The following is a 22,400-nucleotide window of genomic DNA, read 5'->3' as shown; positions in this document are numbered from 1 at the left end:
GTACCAGGATAAGGGGCAGCACCAGGGTAAGGGGCAGCACCAGGGTAAGGGGCAGCACCAGGGGAAGGGGCAGCTCCAGGGTAAGGGGCAGCTCCGGACTGAGGAATGGCAGCTCCGGACTGAGGGACTGCAGCTCCGGACTGAGGGACTGCAGCTCCGGACTGAGGGACGGCCCATGGCTGGCTGACAGATCTGGCTGCTCATGGCTGGCTAACGGATCTGGCTGCTCATGGCTGGCTAACGGATCTGGCTGCTCATGGCTGGCTGACGGATCTGGCTGCTCATGGCTGGCTGACGGATCTGGCTGCTCATGGCTGGCTGACGGATCTGGCTGCTCATGGCTAGCTGACGGATCTGGCTGCTCATGGCTAGCTGACGGATCTGGCTGCTCATGGCTAGCTGACGGATCTGGCTGCTCATGGCTAGCTGACGGATCTGGCTGCTCATGGCTAGCTGACGGATCTGGCTGCTCATGGCTAGCTGACGGATCTGGCTGCTCATGGCTAGCTGACGGATCTGGCTGCTCATGGCTAGCTGACGGATCTGGCTGCTCATGGCTAGCTGACGGATCTGGCTGCTCATGGCTAGCTGACGGATCTGGCTGCTCATGGCTAGCTGACGGATCTGGCTGCTCATGGCTAGCTGACGGATCTGGCTGCTCATGGCTGGCTGGCGGCTCTGGCTGCTCCTGTCTGGTTGGCGGCTCTGGCAGATCCTGTCTGGTTGGCGGCTCTGGCAGATCCTGTCTGGTTGGCGGCTCTGGCAGATCCTGTCTGACGGACGGCTCTAGCGGCTCCTGTCTGGCTGGCGGCTCTAGCGGCTCCTGTCTGGCGGACGGCTCAGTGGGCTCATGGCAGACGGGCGGCTTTGCAGGCTCATGGCAGACGGGCGGCTTTGCAGGCTCATTGCAGACGGATGGCTCAGATGGCGCTGGGGAGACGGATGGCTCAGATGGCGCTGGGGAGACGGATGGCTCAGATGGCGCTGGGGAGACGAGCAGTTCAGTCAATGCTGTGCAGACGGCAGACTCCTGCCGGCTGAGGCGCACTGTAGGCCTGGTGCGTGGTGCCGGGACTGGTGGCACCGGGCTGGGGACACGCATCTCAGGGCTAGTGCGGGGAGCAGCAACAGGACGCACAGGACTCTGGGGACACACAGGAGGCTTGGTGCGTGGTTTAGACACTGGTGGTAAAGGGCTGGAGACACGCACCATATAGCTAGTGCGTGGAGGAGGCACTGGTGGTACTGGGTTGGGGCGGGGAGGTGGCGCCGGAAATACCGGACCGTGCAGGCGTACTGGCTCCCTTGAACGCCGAGCCTGCCCAACCTTACCTGGTTCTATGCTCCCCGTCGCCTGACCAGTGCGGGGAGGTGGAATAACCCGCACCGGCCTATGTAGGCGAACCGGGGACACCATGCGTAAGGCTGGTGCCATGTACGCCGGCCCGAGGAGACGCACTGGTGACCAGATGCGTTGGGCCGGCTTCATGACATATGGCTCAACGCTCAGTCTAGCCCGGCCGATACGTGGAGCTGAAATGTACCGAACCGGGCTATGCACGCGTACAGGAGACACCGTGCGCTCTACTGCGTAACACGGTGTCTGCCCGTACTCTCGCTCTCCACGGTAAGTACAGGGAGTAGGCGCAGGTTTCCTACCTGACTTCGCCACACTCCCTTTAAGGCCCCCCCCAAGAAATTTTTGGGTTGTACTCACGGGCTTCCAGCCTTGTCTCCGTGCTGCCTCCTCATATCGCCTCCTCTCGGCTTTCGCTGCCTCCAGCTCTTCACGAGGGAGGCGATATTCTCCAGGTTGATCCCACGGCCCCTTACCATCCAGTATCTCCTCCCATGTCCAGAAATCCTTTGTGGGTAGGTCCTGTTGCCGCCTTCCATGCCGCTTGGTCCTATGGTGGGTAATTCTGTCACGATCGTGTGGCGGATTGATGGACCAAAACGCAGCATTTGGAAAATAAGCCATCTTCTTTTATTTTTAAAGAAGACGAAAAATAAACACGAAACACTTAATACAAACTAACAAAAACAACAAACGATCGTGAAGCTAATAAACGTCGTGCACATACAACAGGCTACAAACGTTCTGACATAGACAATTACCCACAACCAATGAGAGCCTATGGCTACCCTAAATAAGGCTCCCAATCAGAGACAACCGAAATCAGCTGTCTCTAATTGGGAACTCATTCAGGTAACCATAGACTCTCCTAGATAACTAACCAACATAGACAACGCTAGACATATACACTCAACACAAAACCATCTACTACACCCCATAACCCCTTTACCAAATAAACACCCAAAACCAACAAAACATAAACATTACCCATGTCACACCCTGACCTAACTAAAATAATAAAGAAAACAAAGAATAATAAGGCCAGGGCGTGACAAAAGCAGGAAAATAATAGTGCAGCAACAGGAAATGTGAATTATTATGTGGATTATAATGAATTTACTTTATTGTAGGGGTTGCAAAAAAAATTGTTAGGGCAAATCAAGTCTGAAATGTCAAAGTTAAAATTGTTCAAATTCAAAAACACAACAAGTTTGCAATTTCTGCTTTGCAGCAACATTCTCAGCAGCAAAATAGTGATCAAATTAAGATCCTACATCTGTATATTTAGGTAGTACATTTTATGTTAAAGTTTTCAATATAGCACAAACTATTTCTGCATATTTTGAATATTGATTTGGACACTTCAAAATGGTGTTTTGACATTGGGCTTTAATTCAAAAGTTATTGTCAACAGGAAGCAGCAACAGCATCATTTTCAATATATGTTTTAGGAATATAAATGGTACTTTCAACATTAATTTCCAAGAGTATTTTTCTTAGTCATGTCAAAACTTCTGAATGAGTCCAAAAACGTGCTGTGATTTATTTATTTTCATGATATACCAGATATCGTGAAAACGGATTTGCCTTGCCTCCTGCTTGAGTACCTGCACCTCTTATAGAATATTTGCACTAAAGTATGAATGCTGTTACTAAAATGAAAATTAGTAACACCACCTTTTTCATTCCACTTCAAGCATGGAATCTTACCCTACGTGTCCGTTCAGATGCTTTGTGGGTTGTGGATGTATCCAGGTTGTTTGTTAGGGTTTGACGCAGGGTTCGTTGTTTTACAGGGCTTCCAAGGCATTAGCGGCCCTAGGGGACCTACTGGACCAGTTGGTTTGGATGGATCAAATGTGAGTATAAAGCATCATCATAGTCCAAAACATGTACACGTACACACAGCAGTGTTCTAGAATATTGGCTTTCATACATTTCTAATACTCAGTGCAGCTCAAGCTATTTTTCATTCAAATGAATAGAGGACACATACCGGATCCTCTTTGGTTGAAAATTCTGGCTGTGCGTCCTCCGGGATGGTGATTTCAGTAATGTCACAATGGGAAACCGGACTATCGTGTCTCAGCGTCTGTGGATTATTTCTATTTCTAATGGATTACATTTAGAAAGTAACCTACCCAACACTGGTTATGTACATTTTAAAATGTTACATTATGTTTCACAACACATTAAGTGTGTGCCTTCAGGCCACTACTCTAATACCTCATATCTACAATACAAAATGCATGTGTACGTGTGTGTGTGTGTTAGCATGTGTATGCGTGTGTCTGTATCTGTGTTTGTCTCTTTACAGTCCCTGTTGTTCCATAAGGTGTATTTTTATCTGTTTTTTAAATCTGATTCTACTGCTTGAATCAGTTACCTGATGTAGAATAGAGTTCCATGTAGCCATGGTTCTATGTTGTACTGTGCACCTCCCATAGTCTGTTCTGGACTTGGGAACTGTGAGGAGACCTCTGGTGGCATGTCTTGTGGGGTATGCATGGGTGTCCGAGCTGTGTGCTAGTAGTTTAAACAGACAGCTCGGTGCATTCAACATGTCAATACTTTTTAAAAAACAAGCAGTGATGAAGTCAATCCCTCCTCTACTTTGAACCATAAGAGATTGACATGCATGTTATTAATGTTAGTTCTCTGTGTATATTTAAGGGCCAGCTGTGCTGTTCTGTTCTGAGCCAATTATAATTTTTTCCCTCTTTGTGGCAGGAGCAACAAAACTAGGGCCTGTAGGACCTGCCTTGTTGATAGTGTTGTTAAGAAGGTAGAGCAGATCTTTATTATGGACAGACTTCTCCCCATCTTAGCTACTGTTGCATCAACATGTTATGACCACGACAGTTTATAATCCAAGGTTACTCCAAGCAGTTTAGTCACCTCAACTTTCTGAATTTCCACATTATTCATTACAGGATTTAGTTTTGTATTTGTATTTATTAAGGATCCCCATTAGTAGCTGCCAAGGTAGCAGCTACTCTTCCTGGGGTCCAGCTACTTTAAGGCAGTTATATACAATTTAAAATATGACATGGCATTACATTTCATAACACTTTTCACAACACATTAAGTGTGTTCCCACAGTCGTGGCTTAAAGTTTTGAGAATTACACAAAGTCTGCTGCCTCAGTTTGTATGATGGCAATTTGCATATACTCCAGAATGTTATGAAGAGTGATCAGATGAATTGCAATTAATTGCAAAGTCCCTCTTTGCCATGCAAATTAACTGAATCTCCAAAAAACATTTCCACTGCATTTCAGCCCTGCCACAAAAGGACCAGCTGACATGTCAGTGATTCTCTCGTTAACACAGGTGTGAGTGTTGACGAGGACAATGCTGGAGATCACTCTGTCGTGCTGATTGAGTTGGAATAACAGACTGGAAGCTTCAAAAGGAGGGTGGTGCTTTGAATCATTGTTCTTCCTTTGTCAACCATGGTTACCTGCAAGGAAACACGTGCCATCATCGTTGCTTTGCACAAAAAGGGCTTCACAGGCAAGGATATTGCTGCCAGTAAGATTGCACCTATATCCACCATTTATCGGATCATAAAGAACTTCAAGGAGAACGGTTCAATTGTTGTGAAGAAGGCTTCAGGGCGTCCAAGAAAGTCCAGCAAGCGCCAGGACCGGCTCCTATAGTTGATTCAGCTGCGGGATCTGGGCACCACCAGTACAGAGCTTGCTCAGGAATGGCAGCAGGCATGTGTGAGTGCATCTGCACGCACAGTGAGGCGAAGTCTTTTGGAGGATGGCCTGGTGTCAAGAAGGGCAGAAAAGAAGCCACTTCTCTCCAGGAAAAACATCAGGGACAGACTGATATTCTGCAAAAGGTACAGGGATTGGACAGCTGAGGACTGGGGTAAAGTCATTTTCTCTGATGAATCCCCTTTCCGATTGTTTGGGGCATCCTGAAAAAAGCTTGTCCGGAGAAGACAAGGTGAGCGCTACCACTAGTCCTGTGTCATGCCAACAGTAAAGCATCCTGAGACCATTCATGTGTGGGGTTGCTTCTCAGCCAAGGGAGTGGGCTCACTCACAATTCTGCCTAAGAACACAGCTATGAATAAAGAATGGTACCAACACATCCTCCGAGAGCAACTTCTCCCAACCATCCAGGAACAGTTTGTATCCACAATATAGCAGTAAAGCCATATCACATGTTTTTCCAGCAGCAGACTATGATTGATAATGTCAAATGCCGCACTGAAGTCTAACACAAGAGCTCCCACAATCTTTTTATCATCAAGTTCTCTCAGCCAATCATCAGTCATTTGTGTAAGTGCTGTGCATGTCGAATGCCACTGTTGTCAAAAAAAAATTCTGTAAAATAGCATTTTATCTGGTCAAAAACCATTTCTTTCCTAAAGGTTGGTAACAGGCTGATTGGCTGGTTATTTGAACCAGTAAATGGGGCTTTACTATTATTGGGGAGCAAAATGCCTTTGCTTTCCTCCAGGCCTGAGGACACACAGTTTCTTGTAGGCTTAGATTGAAAATATGGAAATTAGAGGAGTGGCAATATCGTCTGACTATGACGCTTAAGGCTGTGTTCACACAGGCAGCCCAATTCAGATAATATTTCAATTATTTGCATATCTTATACCAATATGATATTTTCCATAATGTGTAAACCGCAAAAAATGAATTGAATCTGATATTTTCACTCCTGCATAGGTGGATCTGAATCCTGGTACAAACCCCATCCTCCATATGCAACTTCTGTCTGGATGCTCAGATAAAAAAAGATGTGCTCTGAAGTTTTTTTGCACATTACCCTCTGTTATAATAACAACCACCCCAAAATGTTAAGGAACAGTGACAGGAAATGAGCTTTGCATCTGTGTGCTACTACTGAATGTGCAAATCTGATATGGGTCACATGTAAAACGGAGTGTGGACAGTCAGAAAAAAAATACAGAAAAAAAACCCACACCCATTGTGTTTTCTCACTCGAATGTGTGTGCTCAATGTATACTGTATTTGTGGTACATACCAGTTTGTTTCTTTGTGTGTTGTGTCATCCAAACAATCACCTTGAATTTGTTCAAAACCATGTGTATTCATAAGGATGTCTGTGTGTTTTTCTGCAGGGTTTAACTGGTTCACCTGGTCTGAGAGGTCCACCTGTAAGATCCTACCTTTATCTAACTACCTGCTCGATTACACTTTCACATATTTTGCTGTACATACTATGAAAAGGGATCATCTAATATTATTTCATGCCACAATTGCATACTCAGTAACCTCCCTTGTGTTTATAGCGTTCTAAATCATATGAAACACTAGTACACGGCCCTCTCCATAGGCTAGCTAGAGTTTTATTTATCTGTCACACTCACTCTCTCTCTCTTTCTTTCATTCATTCTCTCTCTCTCCCTTTTACCTCTCCCTCTCTCGCTGTCATTTTACCAGGGAGAAAAAGGAAGATCATTGCCAGGACAGAAAGGAGATGAAGTGAGTAACCCACAAGTGTGTTCTTAACACCCCTGCAGGTCAAGTATGGACATCAGCTCTTGTGCTTCCAATCCATAAGGGCGAGGATAGTAGTGATCTTATTACTTATCACCCCATTTCAAGGCTTCCTTGTCTAGCTAAGATTCTTGAATAGTTAGAAAATGTACAACTTTTGCAAATGTATTATGAATGTAAACCAATCAGGGTTTAGGCCTGGGCATAACACTATTACAGCAACCACTTTAGTTATGAATGATCTCGTCAATGCTTTAGACACTCAAATCAAATGTGCTGCTTTGTTTGTAGACCTGTCAAAAATGTTTGATACTGTTGCTCATGCTATTTAATTGAATAAGTTGTCCTCAACAGACCTGAGCTCTGACGCCTGTTAATGGTTTAATGATTATCTTAGTGACAGAACTCAGGCCGTTGTGATTGATGGGGTTAAGTCTACATTTCTTGATGTACATCAAAGTGTACCACAGGGGTCGATTTTTTGGGACCTGTTCTCTTCACTATTTGTATAAACACATTGGTCAATCTGTAAATCATAATAAACTTCATCTATATGCAGATTATACTATTATGAATGCTATTGGCCCGACTGTTGATCTGGCTGTATCAAAACTACAGTCAGATTTTATAGCTATGCAGGAATCCCTTGTTGATTTAAAACTTGTGCTTAAATACGTGCAAAACAAAAGACATGTTTTTAGGGAAAGGGAAAGGGGGATGCCTAGTCAGTTGTACAATTGAATGCCTTCAACTGAAATGTGTCTTCCACATTTAACCCAACCCCTTTAAACTATTGTAAGAATGTTCACTCATTAGATGGTTCTCCAATCGAACATGTTCCCACATATAAATACTTAAGCATTAGGATTGATATGGATGGAGTGCTGCATCATATGACCTGGCCTCCATAATCACCTGACCTGAACCCAATTGAGATGGTTTGGGATGAGTTGGACCGCAAAGTGAAGAAAAAGCAGCCAACAAGTGCTCAGCATATGTGGGAACTCCTTTAAGACTGATTCCATATGTTTTATTTCATAGTTTTGATGTCTTCACTATTATTCTACAATGTAGAAAATAGTACAAATAAAGAAAAACCATTGAATGGTATATCCAATCTTTTGACTGGTACTGTGTATATAGATACAGTGTGTGTGTAAGGAATGTGCTGACAACCTCACCTGTGTATGTGTCATAGGGAGACCAGGGTACCCAAGGACCCCCAGGACCCTTTGAGTTTGTGGACCCCCCAGAAGACTTCTACATCAAAGGAAGCCAGGTGATCAGGATGTCTTCTATAGCATGATTATCATTGGTTGTCTGTGGGGTGGCAGGTACTCGAGAGGTTGGACCAGCAGCTCAGAAGTTGCTGGTTCAAGCCCTGGGACGTGCATCACAAAACTGGTGATGGATCTCAAATGGCAGCTGGAAGGCTGTTGGTCTCTGATCCCAGGTACCATCTCCTGCCTTTTGTGCCCTTGATGAAAGGCACTTAACCCCCTCCAAAATAGCTCCATCCAGGGGGCCTGCACCGTGGCTGACACAGTGCCTCTCAATGTTTGTATGGGGTTGTTGGGAAAGGCAGAATACCAATTTATTTTCTAAAAAATATACATCAAAGTATCTATTCTATATATTCTTTCCTGATTCTTATTGATTGCCTGTGTTTTATTGCAGGGGAGGAGAGGTGTGAAGGGAGAGTGTGGACCAAGGGGAAGTGATGTGAGTACACAGAGCCAGCTGAATGTTGTTAATCATCATTACTTTGTGTATTCATACGTACGTGCTTATGAGTGTAGGTGTATGTGTGGATTCACTGGGGCTGCTTTTCTTTCCACTAAAGTCTTACTAGTCTACACTCTTAGAAAAATGGGTTCCAAAACAATTCTTTGCAGAGGGATGGTTTGACCAAGAACCATTTTCATCTGAAGAACTCTTTTTGGAAGATGAGGGTTCTTTGTAAGACAAAGGGTTCTGCCTGTAACCTTTTTCACCCTAAGAACCGTCAGAAATGTCCAGATCAACTAAATCATTTCAGCTAATGTTTTTTTGCCCATATATTTTGTTGTAGTGTTTGAGTCACTCAAATATAGCATGAATACACATTAGACATGGCAAAATGTATGGGATTGCAAGAAAATAAAGTTTAAACTTGCAACATTTTATCTCCACCAACAAGAGGGGTGTGAACAGTTTGTGTCATGAACAGTGCTTGTGCCCATAGAAATAGACATGGCTTGCGCACAAAGTGGAGGCATGGAATATTCCCCAGTGCTGGAAGGGGGGCATGAGTGGAAACGTTTGGGAACCCCTGCTCTAGAGTTTAAAAAGATAGGTGTGAGAATGTTTCAACTGTACCTACAGTATATGACAATATTTGTACCCAGCAAATTGTCCAGTGTTACCAGTGTAGATATTTCAGTGTAACTTAAAGCTAAATTAACACTCAGTGGTGTAAAAAGAACCACAGTGCTGGTGAACCAGAGGTGAGTGTGATTGTGTCATTTTTACTCTGGGTAGAGTAAAACACTCAAAACCACACTCATCATTATCATATTTCCCAGCATGCTCTATAGCAGGAATATATTGTTTATTGTTTGTTTCAATACTTGTGTTCTGATGCTACACAAAGCTAAATAATATACATTTTTCTAGTTGTCAGAGAATCTCTAAGTAGCTACTGAGATAATTGTTCCAGGTTGCATGGTTTAGGTAGTCTCAAAATTCAAGTTGTTGAATATCCTTCCTCTGGCCGGAATCCAATAGGATTTACACATCACTTTGCGTGCCAGCATAATGTGACTTGAAGGCCTGATATGACCTGTAAACCAGGTATTCCCTAAAACCACTCTGTTATGGTATAACTAGGAAAGAAAGGCCTTATGATATATGTAATGTTTTGTCAAAAAGAGTTTAATTTTAAAGAGTTTAATTTTAGAGGGTTCTAGGAAGAAACCTAAAGAAACCTTCAAAGATAAGAGGGTTCTTACTAGAACTGTTCATAGAGGGTTCTAGGTAGAACCATTTACAGGTGGTTCTATGAATAACCCTAAAGTGCATAGAGGGTTCTACCTAGCACCAAAAAGGGTTCCCCTATGGAGACAAACCAAAGAACCATATATGGCAGAGCCGCCGTAAAACGTGTGGCGAGACAGCATTTCCCCCAGTACTTTTCAATCTTGTGTGGCCCCGTCACTCCACTATCAAAGCAGCAGCATCGACCGAGTCAGTAACTTCTCAGTACATTGTTGCATTACAGTTCAACATTTACCTTCTCTGCCCCAGTCTACCACTGAAAACCATTGAAGACTATATGCAGAAAAGTTGTGGTCAGTCACGAATCATTGGGTCGAAACTACTGAACAGTACAAAACAAGAGAACACACATGGTTAATGTTCTGGATTTTTTTTAAATAATAATATATATATATATATACAGTTGAAGTCGGAGGTTTACATACACTTAGGTTGGAGTCATTAAAACTCGTTTTTCAATCACTCCACAAATTTCTTGCTAACAAACTACACTTTTGGCAAGTCGGTAAGGACATTACTTTGTGCATGACACAAGTAATTTTTCCAACAATTGTATACAGACAGATTATTTCACTTATAATTCACTGTATCACAATTCCAGTGGGTCAGAAGTTTACATAAACTAAATTGCCTCTGCCTTTAAACAGCTTGGAAAATTCCAGAAAATTATGTTATGGCTTTAGATGCTTCTGATAGGTTAATTGACATCATTTGTGTCAATTGGAGGTATACCTGTATTTCAAGGCCTACCTTCAAACTCAGTGCCTCTTTGTTTGACATCATGGGAAAATCAAAATAAATCAGCCAAGACCTCAGAAAAAAATTGTAGACCTCCACAAGTCTGGTTCATCCTTGGGAGCAATTTAAATGCCTGAAGGCACCACGTTCATCTGTACAAACAATAGGACGCAAGTATATACACCATGGGACCACGCAGCCATCTTGGTCCATGGGACCAAGAACACCATCCCAACTGTGGAGCAAGGGGATGGCAGCATCATGTTGTGGGGGTGCTTTGCTGCAGGAGGGACTGGTGCACTTGAGGAAGGAAAATGATGTGGATATATTGAAGCAACATCTCAAGACACCAGTCAGGAAGTTAAAGCTTGGTCGCAAATGGGTCTTCCAAATGGACAATAACCCCAAGCATACTTCCAAAGTTGTGGCATAATGGCTTTAAGGACAACAAAGTCAAGGTATTGGAGTGGCCATCACAAAGCCCTGACCTCAATCCTATAGAAAATGTGTGAGCAGAACTGAAAAAGCGTGTGCAAGCAAGGAGGCCTACTAACCTAACTCAGTTACACCAGCTCTGTCAGGAGGAATGGGCCAAAATACTAATTGAGTGTATGTAAACTTCTGACCCACTGGTGATGAAAGAAATAAAAGCTGAAATAAATCATTGTCTCTTCTGTTATTCTGACATTTCATATTCTTAAAATAAAGTGGTGATCCTAACTGACCTACGACAGGGAATTTTTATGATTAAATGTCAGGAATTGTGAAAAACTGACTTTAATATATATATGCAGTTGAAGTTGGAAGTTTACATACACCTTAGCCAAATACATTTAAACTCAGTTTTTCACAACTCCTGACATTTAATCCTAGTAAAAATTCTCAATTGTGTTGAGGTCGGGTGATTGTGGAGGCGAGGTCTTCTGATGCAGCACTCCATCACTCTCCTTCTTGGTCAAATAGCCCTTAAACATCCTGGAGGTGTGTTGGGTCATTGTCCTGTTGAAAAACAAATTATAGTCCCACGAAGCGCAAACCAAATGGGATGCCGTATCACTGCCGAATGCTGTAGTAGCCATGCTGGTTGAGTGTGCCTTGAATTCTAAATAAATTACAGACATTGTCACCAGCAAAGTTCACGGTGGGAACCACACATTTTCTTATTGGGTCCTTTAGTAGTGTTTTCTTTGCAGCAATTCGACCATGAAGGCCTGATTCACCCAGTCTCCTCTGAACAGTTGATGTTGAGATGTGTCTGTTACTTGAACTCTGTGAAGCATTCATTTGAGCTGCAATTTTTGAGGCTGGTAACTCTGATTGGCACACCTGTTAATTGAAATGCAACCTCATGAAGCTGTTTGAGAGAATACCAAGAGTGTGCAAAGCTGTCATCAAAACAAAGGGTGGTTACTTTGAATAATCTCAAATATAAAATATATTTTGATTTGTTTAACACTTTTTTGGTTACTAAACTCAGCAAAAAAAGAAACGTCCTCTCACTGTCAACTGTGTTTATTTTCAGGAAACGTAACATCTGTAAATATTTGTATGAACATAAGATTCAACAACTGAGGCATAAACTGAAAAAGTTTCACAGACATGTGACTAACAGAAATTTAAAAATGTATCCCTGAACAAAGGGGGGGGGGTCAAAATCAAAGAAACAGTCAGTGTCTGGTGTGGCCACCAGCTGCATTAAGTACTGCAATGCATCTCCTCATGGACTGCACCAGATTTGCCAGTTCTTGCTGTGAGATGTTACCCCACTCTTCCACCAAGGCATCTGCAAGTTCCCAGACTTTTCTGGGGGGAATTTCCCTATCCCTCACCCTCCAATCCAACAGGTCCCAGACGTGCTCAATGCGATTGAGATCCGGGCTCTTCGCTGGCCATTGCAGAACACTGACATTCCTGTCATGCAGGAAATCACGCACAGAATGAGCAGTATGGGTGGTGGCATTGTCATGCTGGAGGGTCATGTCAGGATGAGCCTGCAGGAAGGGTTCCACATGAGGAAGGAGGATGTCTTCCCTGTAACACAAGTTATTGAGATTCCCTGCAATGACAACAAGCTCAGTCCGATGATGCTGTGACACACAGCCCCCAGACCAGGATGGACCCTCCACCTCCAAATCGATCCCACTCCAGAGTACAAGCCTCGGTGTAACGCTCATTCCTTCGACGATAAACACGAATCCAACCATCACCCCTGGTGAGACAAAACCGCGACTCATCAGTGAAGAGCACTTTTTGCCAGTCCTGTATGGTCCAGCGACGGTGGGTTTGTGCCCATAGGTGACTAGGTTACCGGTGATGTCTGGTGAGGACCTGCTTTACAACAGGCCTACAAGCCCTCAGTCCAGCCTCTCTCAGCCTATTGCGGACAGTCTGAGCACTGATGGAGTTTTCATAACTGTGACCTTAATTGCCTGTTAGTGTCTTAACGACCGTTCCACAGGTGCGTGTTCATTAATTGTTTATGGTTCATTGAACAAGCATGAGAAACAGTGTTTAACCCTTTACCATGAAGATATGTCAAGTTATTTGTATTTTTTACTATTTATCTTTGAAAGACAGGGTCCTGAGAAAGGGACGTTTATATGAGTTTACATGTTTCCATATGTGTTCTTTTTTAGTTTTGATGTCTTTACTATTATTCTAAAATGTAGAAAATAGTAAAAATAAAGAACATTTGTAAAAAATGTATTAAATATCACATTTACGTAAGTATTTACACCTTTTACTCAATGCTTTGTTGAAGCACCTTTGGCAGCGATTACAGCCTTGTGTCTTCTTGGGTTTTACACTATAAGCACATCTGTATTTGGGGATTTTCTCCCATTCTTCTCTGTAGGTGAACCGTCACCCCAGTCTGAGGTCCCGAGTGCTCTGTAGCCGGTTTTCATCAATGATCTCTCTGTACTTTGCTCCATTCATCTTTCCCTCGATCCTGACTCGTCTCCCAGTCCCTGCCGCTGAAAAACATCCCAGCAGCATGATACAGCAATCACCATGCTTCACCGTAGGGATGGTGCTAGGTTTTGTCCAGATGTGACACTTGGCATTCAGGCCAAAGAGTCCAATCTTGCTTTCATCAGACCAGAAAATCTTGTTTATCATTGTCTGAGAGTCCTTTAGGTGCCTTTTGGCAAACTCCAAGCAGGCTGTTATGTGCCTTTTACTGAGGAGTGGCTTCCTTCTGGCTACTCTACCATAAAGGCAGAGTGCAGCAGATATGGTTATCCTTCTGGAATGTTCTCCCATCTCCACAAAGCAACTCTGTCACAGTGACCATCGGGTTCTTGGTCACCTCTCTAACCAAGTCCCTTCTCCCCCGATTGCTCAGTTTGGCCGATTGCTCAGTTTCGAAACTTTTTCCATTTAAGAATGATGGAGGCCACTGTGTTCTTGGGGAGCTTCAATGCTGAAGAAATGTTTTGGTACCCTTCCCCAGATCTGTTCCTCGACACAATCCTGTTTCAGAGGTCTACAGACAATTCCTTTGATCTCATGGCTTGGTTTTTGCTCTGACATGCACTGTCAACTGTGGGACCTTATATAGACAGTTGTGTGCCTTTCCAAATCATGTCCAATCAATTGAATATACCACAGGTGGACTCCAATCAAGTTGGAGAAACAACTCAAGGAGGATCAATGGAAACAGGATACTTATGTAAATAAAATGTGCAGTTTTAAATACAATTCCCCGCAATTCTACGCATTCTTCCATGTCATATGTGTGTTTATATGATACCGGGGGTCAAAGCACGGCTGAGTTAAAAAAAAATAAGAGTTTGTGGTGCCACCTCTGCTAGATGGTTCTAATTAGCACCCTTTTTTCTAAGAGTTTAGCCATACCCTCATACACACAGCTCTCACATTTCTACATTAATTTCTTCATTCAATACATTCATTTCTTAATTGAGTACAAATTATGTTAGTTATGGATTGTGATCAATTGAGTAGTCTGTTGGACCGGGTGTCCAACAGACCACTGTAGGACCAGGTGAATCTCATGTAGTGGTAAACACAAATAGGTTGCCTTACCCTGTACCATAATGTCTAATTGTGTGTTATTAATCTGTGAGTGATTGATTTCTCAGGGATTCGACTCGTTGACAGGAATAAAAGGAGAAAAGGGAATCATCGGATTTCCTGGAGTCAGGGTAAGAGATGTTATAAATGACTTGATTCTCCTCTTTGAGTATGCTCCTGAGGGATGTTATGGTTAGGAGTTTTTCCTGACCTTGTGACCTGACATGGAACAAATCTTGAGCCTAGACAACCTTTACCCAAGGTCTGGAGTTTTTCCTGATCAGGTTACATTTTAGTAATTTAGCAAATGCTTTTATCCAAAGCATCTTATAGTAGTGAGTGCATACATTTTCATACTGGCACCCCATGGGAATCAAACCCACAACCTTAGCGTTGCAAGCACCATGCTCTACCAACTGAGCCACACAGGACATGGTCAGGAAAAACCCCAAGTCATAGTCAATCTGGTATTGCAGAGTAATAGTGGAGAATGGGGTAAGTTGAGACAATTTTTACATTCAGCATCTCTCCGTTAAGGCAAATATATTTCATATTTGAACCCCCCTTTTGCCCTCAGAATAGCCTCAATTTGTCAGGGCATGGACTCTAAAATGTGTCAAAAGCATTCCACAGGGATGATGGCCCATGTTGACTCCAATGCTTCCCACAGTCCGTGTCAAGTTGGCTGGATGTCCATTAGGGCAGTGGACCATTCTTGATACACACAGGAAACTGTTGAGGGTGAAAAACCCAGCAGCGTTGCAGTTCTTAACAAAAAACGGTGCGCCTGGCACATACTACCATACCCCGTTCAAAGGCACTTAAATATATTGTCTTGTCCATTCACCCTCTGAATGGCACACATACACAATCCATGTCTGAAGGCGTAAACATCCTTCTTTAACCTGTCTCCTCCCCTTCATCTACACTGAATGAAGTGGATTTAACAAATAAAGGATCATAGCATTCACCTGGATTCACCTGGTCAGTCATGGAAAGAGCAGGTGTTTTTAATGTTTTGTGTACTCAGTGTATAGTATTCTCTCTAGCAAAGATATCTACATATATTTCAGGATGTTGTTTAACACTGGAAATAATCTAAATTCATGTAACCATTACAGTTTTGAACCATTACAGTTTTGTCCAAAAAAAGTGGTCTCTTGGCACACTTAACCAGGGTATGGGGGGGTTGAGTCACGGGACAGAGTAAGTGAAGCCGCCTACAAATTTTTCTGAATGAAATATTACCACTACCTTTTTAAGATCATGTCTATCTTTATTTCCCGAACACACTTCATCACAATCACTTTTTTGTTTTTTTATAATTTAAGCTTTTAACACAGGTTTAACACCTATCAAACACTTTTAAAAAAAACACATTAAACATAGGCCAGGCCTTGTTGTTATCTCATACCAGAGAGATAATGCCTTGCATTACGCCTGGGAAGAAAACACTTACATTTGCTCAACTTGCCATTGGCTCAACTATTGGCTCAACTTACCATCAAGGAAAATATTTGGATTATATTAGCCACAGCCACAAGGAAGCACTTTCATGCTAGGTTTAGGACCTCATATTTAAGCTTATAGAGACCTCCTATTTACGTATAGAACAATCCTAAAATGATGTAATTGGTTTATATACAAGCATCATGAAACCTCTAACACAAAAATTCATTTGACTTGGTGAAAATATTTTTGGGGGACCTATCTTGCTTACCACTTTTTCCATGTAATTTCTTCTTTCACAGAGTCCTGCGAATGATGACTTATTATATTTGGTCAAATTAATTTTTAAAATTGTATAGTTTCCTAGAAACAATGGTGGCTCACCTTACCTCTATGGCTCAACTCCCCCCCCCCCCCCCCCCCCCCCCCACATAGATCATTCATTCATTCATATTACCATAGATTTGGAATATATATTTCACCAAGGAATCTTTAGTTTTAAATTCAAACTACTGTATGGTGATGTTTTAAGCTGAGAGTGTATTGGAAAAAGACACTAATGCCTAACCTGTACTTTCCCTATCGGACGTGGTCACTGTTATGGGTTTCCTCTCACTTCTAAGAAGCTTTTACTTTGTGCAGAACTTTCCTGCCCTGCTCCTACTTCTTTGCATTTCAGGGCCACATGTTTTGAAACAAAATGCCATCTTGTGGTGCATATACAACATCACAGGCCTACACTCACAAAGACACTGCCTTACTCAAGCTACTCATCTCTTTACTGTAACACAAATGCAGTGGTAGAAAAAGTATCCAATTGTCATACTAGAGTAAAAGTAAAGACATGTTAATAGAAAGTTAAAGTCACCCAGTAAAGTACTACTTGAATAAAAGTCTGGTTTTAAATTTACTTAAGTATCAAAAGTTATATTAAATGCTAAAATATACCTAAGTATCAAAAGTAAATGCCATTTTCCTGTCCTGTTAACCATTCAAAATGTAGTACCTTTGGGTGCCAGGGAAAATGTATGCAGGTAAAACGTATATATTCTCATTAGGAATGTAGTGGAGTAAAAGTTGCCAAAAATATTAGTAGTAAAGTGCAGATACCCCCAAAAACTACTTAAGTAGTACTTCAAAGTATTTTTACTGAGTTACTTTACAGCACTGCATGTATAGTGGATAAAAATAGGATGTTCTCATGTTATTAGGGTCTTCCTGGATATCCTGGCTTCCCTGGGCCACCTGGTGTAAAGGTATGCAGCAGTTTCGTCACCATATTCAATACAACGGTGTGTGTGTGTGTTTGTGCTCTAATTACCATGATTTCTCATATGTTCAGGGGATTCTCGGGAGCCCTGGCCTACCTGGTCTGATAGGAACAGAGGGACCCAAGGTTAGCCACTCACTGTAGAAAGCAGCGCTCTCTGTGCGGTGTCGGCATAGGTTTGAATCTGGCCTACTGCCCTTTGACACAACCTCTCTCTACCATTCCCCACTGTCATTCTCTCTCTTTATCTGTTCAATAAAGTCAGAAAATACTTTAAAATATTTTTCAGAAAGCAACGCTTAACACTTAACTATTCACCATCCAATCTCACTGAGATCACCCATTTGATTTTCTTTAATGTGGCGTTACTTAGTATCTTATGTGACATGACGTTAATGTGATATCTTTATAAATGTCTCCAAGGGGTTCCAAGGAGATCTAGGTCCCAAAGGACAGACAGAGTTCAGGCCGGTAAATTATACAGGTAAGAGCTTTGTATTCAACATATACAGTCCTCTGTAAACCATTGACCCTTTGGTGACGTCGTAGTAGATTAATACTCTTACTAACCCATGGATGTTACTGTGTCTTAGCTTTACATTAGACTCCTAGAATGTGTTTTCTCAAGCATGGAACCTGACATAGTGATATGAGTGATTTAAAAACAAATGTTCTCACAACTGGATTTTCCCAGGCAAAAAAAACAAACACATAGCAGACTGAACTCCATGGTCCTCTAAGAACCTACGTTATGTTAAAAATAAACACTGCATGCTGGCATGGTCAATAGCCCATTTACCATTCTCCTCTTCCATTTAGTTGCTCCCTCTCTCCATCGGTTCAGTTCCACTTCAAGAATGGTGACAAACATGATAATGGCATTTCATTTAGCGCGACGACTACATTGGAAATAAGTGTTGTATAATGCTTTCATGTGTTATCCTCGGGTCTTTGTACTGTTTAAATGTACAATGTTTTAACCCCCCAAAATAAATAGGCAATCGAATCAAATTACATTTGCGGGTGGAAACTGGTGGAAGACATGATTTCTGTAACACTCCCTTGACTCATCTTGATCTCTACTGAGACTCACCCGTAAGGAAACTGATGGGAAAGACTGATTGACTAAACGATTAAAGGAGAATGGGACTTTGTGGGCATATTGTGTGTGTGTTCTGGCATGATGTCATCATTGTTTTTCCCCCTGGCATGACATCATCATCGTGTGTCTTGTGGGTCGTGGTGTGTGTGTCACATGGCCGTCGTACAGCTTGTAGAGGTGAGCACATTGTCTGTTAAGAAATTCACTGTATCACTAAAACACCTTGATAAAACTGATTTTCATAAAACAACTGTGATAAGACTTTATAAAGATATGTCACTCTCGCCAGTTAGTCTTTATAGATTTTACCTGCGCAGGCTGTAACATCCATTCACACTATCCCAGATATCAAATCAACTGATTATGTTTTTCATACACTCTTAGAAAAAAGGGTCTAGTTAGTACCAAAAACTGTTTTTTCATTTAATTTTCATTGTTCCTGTAGGATAACTCTTTTTGAGTCCTTTGAGAGCCTGTTTATAATGGTTCTATGTAGAACCATCATGAGAGGGGTCTAAGTAGCACCAGTGTTCTAAGTAGGAACCATTTTTGGTGCTACTTAGAACCCATACATAAAAAAAGGGTTATTTGATTTGTCCCTGTAGGGGAACCATGTCTGGTGCTTTGCAGAACCCTCTCATGAAGAACTTTCTACACTGGGTTCCAGGTAGAACCAATAGCAGGGTATATCTAGAACCGTACTAGTACTGCATGGTTTGATTACTATTTACATTTAGTAGTATGGCTCATCCATAATGAAACTTGAGGAAAACATTATAGAAACAGTTTCTAGACATTTCTCCCACTGGTTGTATCAAAGTGAGATATGCTACCAAGACATGTGATTCAGCATTAGACTCTTTAAATAATGGACTATGGAGGTCTGGTGTCTAGTGTCATTATATACATACTGACACTCCTCACTTAAGGATCTAGAACAGCCAACCAAAAATAACCCATGCACATAAACTCAGAGGAAATACAGTTACCTGCACTGTATCTGTGAGCTGTTAGCTAGAGGGCATGTGCTAAGACCAGAATAGGCACATTTGCTATTTAACGCAACTGTTTTTGTGTCAAAACTATCGGTAGAGTTGAAAGTGCGATAGAAACACATTGAACTTCAAATTTTTATTCGGTACATGAAAACGTAAGGAAAAAAGTAGATCACGCACTGACACACTGATTTTTATCTGCAACAGTTTGGTGGAAACACACAACTGGTTGGAAAATGTGCATATTCTTTATGCAGATTTTAGAATATTTGCATAAAAATCTATTGCCAATTGGTTGGAAACCTATATAGCTAGTGAAGAGTTAAAACTACTAACCCATTTAATGCAGTAATTGTGACTCCCATGGTAACCTGTTGTTTCAGGGATTCCAGGGGAGTTGGGGCTGCCTGGAAGACCAGGACCCCCTGGAGATGTTGGGGAGATGGGGATGCACGGCCGCCAAGGACTGCCTGGGGTATCAATACCTGGTCAGTGACCCAAAAGTCCCCTGGCCAGTACTAATACCCCCCATCTCAAAATACAGTTCTGCTCCAGTGTGAGCGTGCTTGTTTATATGCATGTGCGTGTGCGTGTGTGTCTAATAAGGTCTTTGTACTGTAACTCTACCTTACCATGTCATGCTGTCTCTCCTCAGGTACCAATGGTGAGCCTGGCCCAATGGGGATCACTGGCACCAAGGGGTTTAAAGGAGAGACAGGGATATACTACCAGAACGGGCCTACACCTGGAGAGCCTGGTAAACCGGGCACAGCAGGCCTCAATGGTCTGAAAGGAGAGCGCGGCCCCCCAGGTTTGTAACCTCAAGTGCATTTTGTCCCCATCTCTTGCACTTCTCTCATAGAACATGGCCTGTCTTCTACTAATCTCTTGATATTTGATGCATTCATTATCATAGCATCTGAATGTGGACTTAAATACTCAACACCTACTGTAGACTCGATTCTGGCTTGTAATTGTAGAAATTGTGTTGGTACTGTAGATAATGTTAAGTTCTTTACAGCTTGTATTGCAATATTGTTGTGTGTACACTCTTAGAAGTAAAGGAGCCTGTGGGGGGGAAAGGGTCTTCGAGGAACCCCTGTGTAATGGTTGAAACAGGAACCTTTTTGTAATGGGATGGGTTCAATTTTGAACCTTTTTAATAATATATTGTAGACGTGGCAGCCTTTTAGAAGTTTTCAGGCATTGCTTATTGGAGGCGTGGCTTTCAGGTAGTTATTTTTGGCCACCCCATAGAGTAAATGTCATAGAGTACCACATTCTGAGTCATAATACCTATAAAACTTAGCAGTCAAACAGGGAAATGGTTCCAATCGTTTTTCTACCATTCGTTTTTTAGAAACACTTAAAATAAGGTCTGTGTTTTGTGGAATGCTTACCGTGATGTTTTGATAACCATGTAAATCTCTCTTGGACAAGGTGACTTTTATCAATATAGTTGCCTGTATTTAACCCCAACCAATGAAATGCTAATTAGTTGTTAATGTGACTATCATAAAGAACTACAAATGCCATGATGATCTAGAGGAGACTGCCGAATCGAGGCAAAGGTAAGAATCTCTGGATTAACTATCTAATGTTAGCTAAATGTAGTAATGAATAAATTGGCTACATTTCTTAAAATGTAACTGTTAGCAAAGGTGCCAGCTAGAGATGTTGTGCAGGAGCTTGCAGGGATTTGTAGTCTTGCATGATGTCTACTTTGATGCTAATTAGCATTTTTGAATCTGAGAGTAAATAAAGACGAATATATTGATAAAAGTCACCTTGTCCAGGAAAGATTTACATGGTTATCAAAATGTCACGCCAGGGTAAGCCTACACAAACACAGCCCTTATTTAAAGTTTTTCTAAAATCCCCCATAGAAAAAATGCATGGTGGAAAAATGGTTAAAACCATTCCCCTGTTTGACAGCTAGGTTGTATGGGTATTATCACACCTCCACTGTGGGTTTCTATTTCTGTTCATCATGTTAAGTTTGTCCACAGCAAATTACATTTTCCCTTCAATATTTAGGCATATTACAAATTCTAATATAATATTCAAATTATTGACATTAATGATTATATATAGTTATAAAGCGGTAACTATTCCAGCTATAGGATTTGCATATGCTCTTGAGGAACTCCTACACCTCAGTAAGCCTCATTGAAGATACAAACCTGTCACTGTTCAACCTTCATCTGTTCTGTTGTCTTCACATGTGAACAGGAATGACATTTACTCCCACGGGTGGCATTAAACGTGACACTTGAAAGCCATGCCCCTACATAGCCATGCCTGTAGTCCAGGGTTCTTCCAGGAACCCTTTGCTACATTGAAATATTAAAGGTTCCTCCAAGAACCCCTCAACTAACCAAAGGTGCAAATATAGCAATTGAGGGTCTCCAGGATTCCTCGAGTCACCAGTGTAGTTTGCTTCCATTTTTCATCATCTTGTCAGCTAATATTCCACTTGTGTTTGTTTTGCTAACCCTATTCCCTGTCTGATCTGCATGCCTTTGTGTCTCCTGCAATGATGTCATCATTGTGTCCCACCCGGGATGATGTCATCATTCTGTGTGTGCCCCTCGTATGACATCATCGTGTGTCTTGTGATGTGTGTTGGGTGGGCGCCACATAGGTTGTGGAGGTGAGCACTCCTGTTTCACTGGTTTGAATTAATTCTCAAGATATTCTCAAGATAAACACCTGAGTAAAAACACCATAATTTAGACATGCACTTTATTAGATCCAGGAATTCCTTTGAGGGGAGTCTGCATTGTAGTAGCAGTCATTTTTACAGTACCCAAAACCATTCATTGATTTCATTCGACCATAGGATAAAAACATACTGTATGAATAGTGCACTGTGGATTCGATTGAATTGATCTCTCAAAATATTTGAGTACCCATTCACTCAGCCA

The 22,400-nt window shown here is 42.1% G+C and overlaps 1 protein-coding gene across 1 annotated transcript in view; it reads left to right on the top strand.

Annotated features, from left to right (window-relative positions):
* col4a4 (collagen, type IV, alpha 4) overlaps positions 1 to 22,400 on the top strand; it is a 171,419-nt gene that overhangs the window by 80,723 nt on the left and 68,296 nt on the right. Inside the window, exons 10-20 of the mRNA XM_055879286.1 lie at positions 3,154 to 3,216; positions 6,470 to 6,505; positions 6,792 to 6,833; positions 8,047 to 8,127; positions 8,526 to 8,570; positions 14,726 to 14,788; positions 17,318 to 17,362; positions 17,449 to 17,502; positions 17,800 to 17,860; positions 19,857 to 19,961; positions 20,129 to 20,284. Coding sequence (XP_055735261.1) covers positions 3,154 to 3,216; positions 6,470 to 6,505; positions 6,792 to 6,833; positions 8,047 to 8,127; positions 8,526 to 8,570; positions 14,726 to 14,788; positions 17,318 to 17,362; positions 17,449 to 17,502; positions 17,800 to 17,860; positions 19,857 to 19,961; positions 20,129 to 20,284 — 751 coding nt within the window. The remainder of the gene's footprint in view (positions 1 to 3,153; positions 3,217 to 6,469; positions 6,506 to 6,791; positions 6,834 to 8,046; positions 8,128 to 8,525; positions 8,571 to 14,725; positions 14,789 to 17,317; positions 17,363 to 17,448; positions 17,503 to 17,799; positions 17,861 to 19,856; positions 19,962 to 20,128; positions 20,285 to 22,400) is intronic.

Source organism: Salvelinus fontinalis, chromosome 24 (assembly GCF_029448725.1).
Source record: "Salvelinus fontinalis isolate EN_2023a chromosome 24, ASM2944872v1, whole genome shotgun sequence".
NCBI classification, from domain to species: domain Eukaryota; kingdom Metazoa; phylum Chordata; class Actinopteri; order Salmoniformes; family Salmonidae; genus Salvelinus; species Salvelinus fontinalis.
Note: the sequence above shows the minus strand (reverse complement) of the source record. Positions and strands in the feature narration are given on the sequence as shown.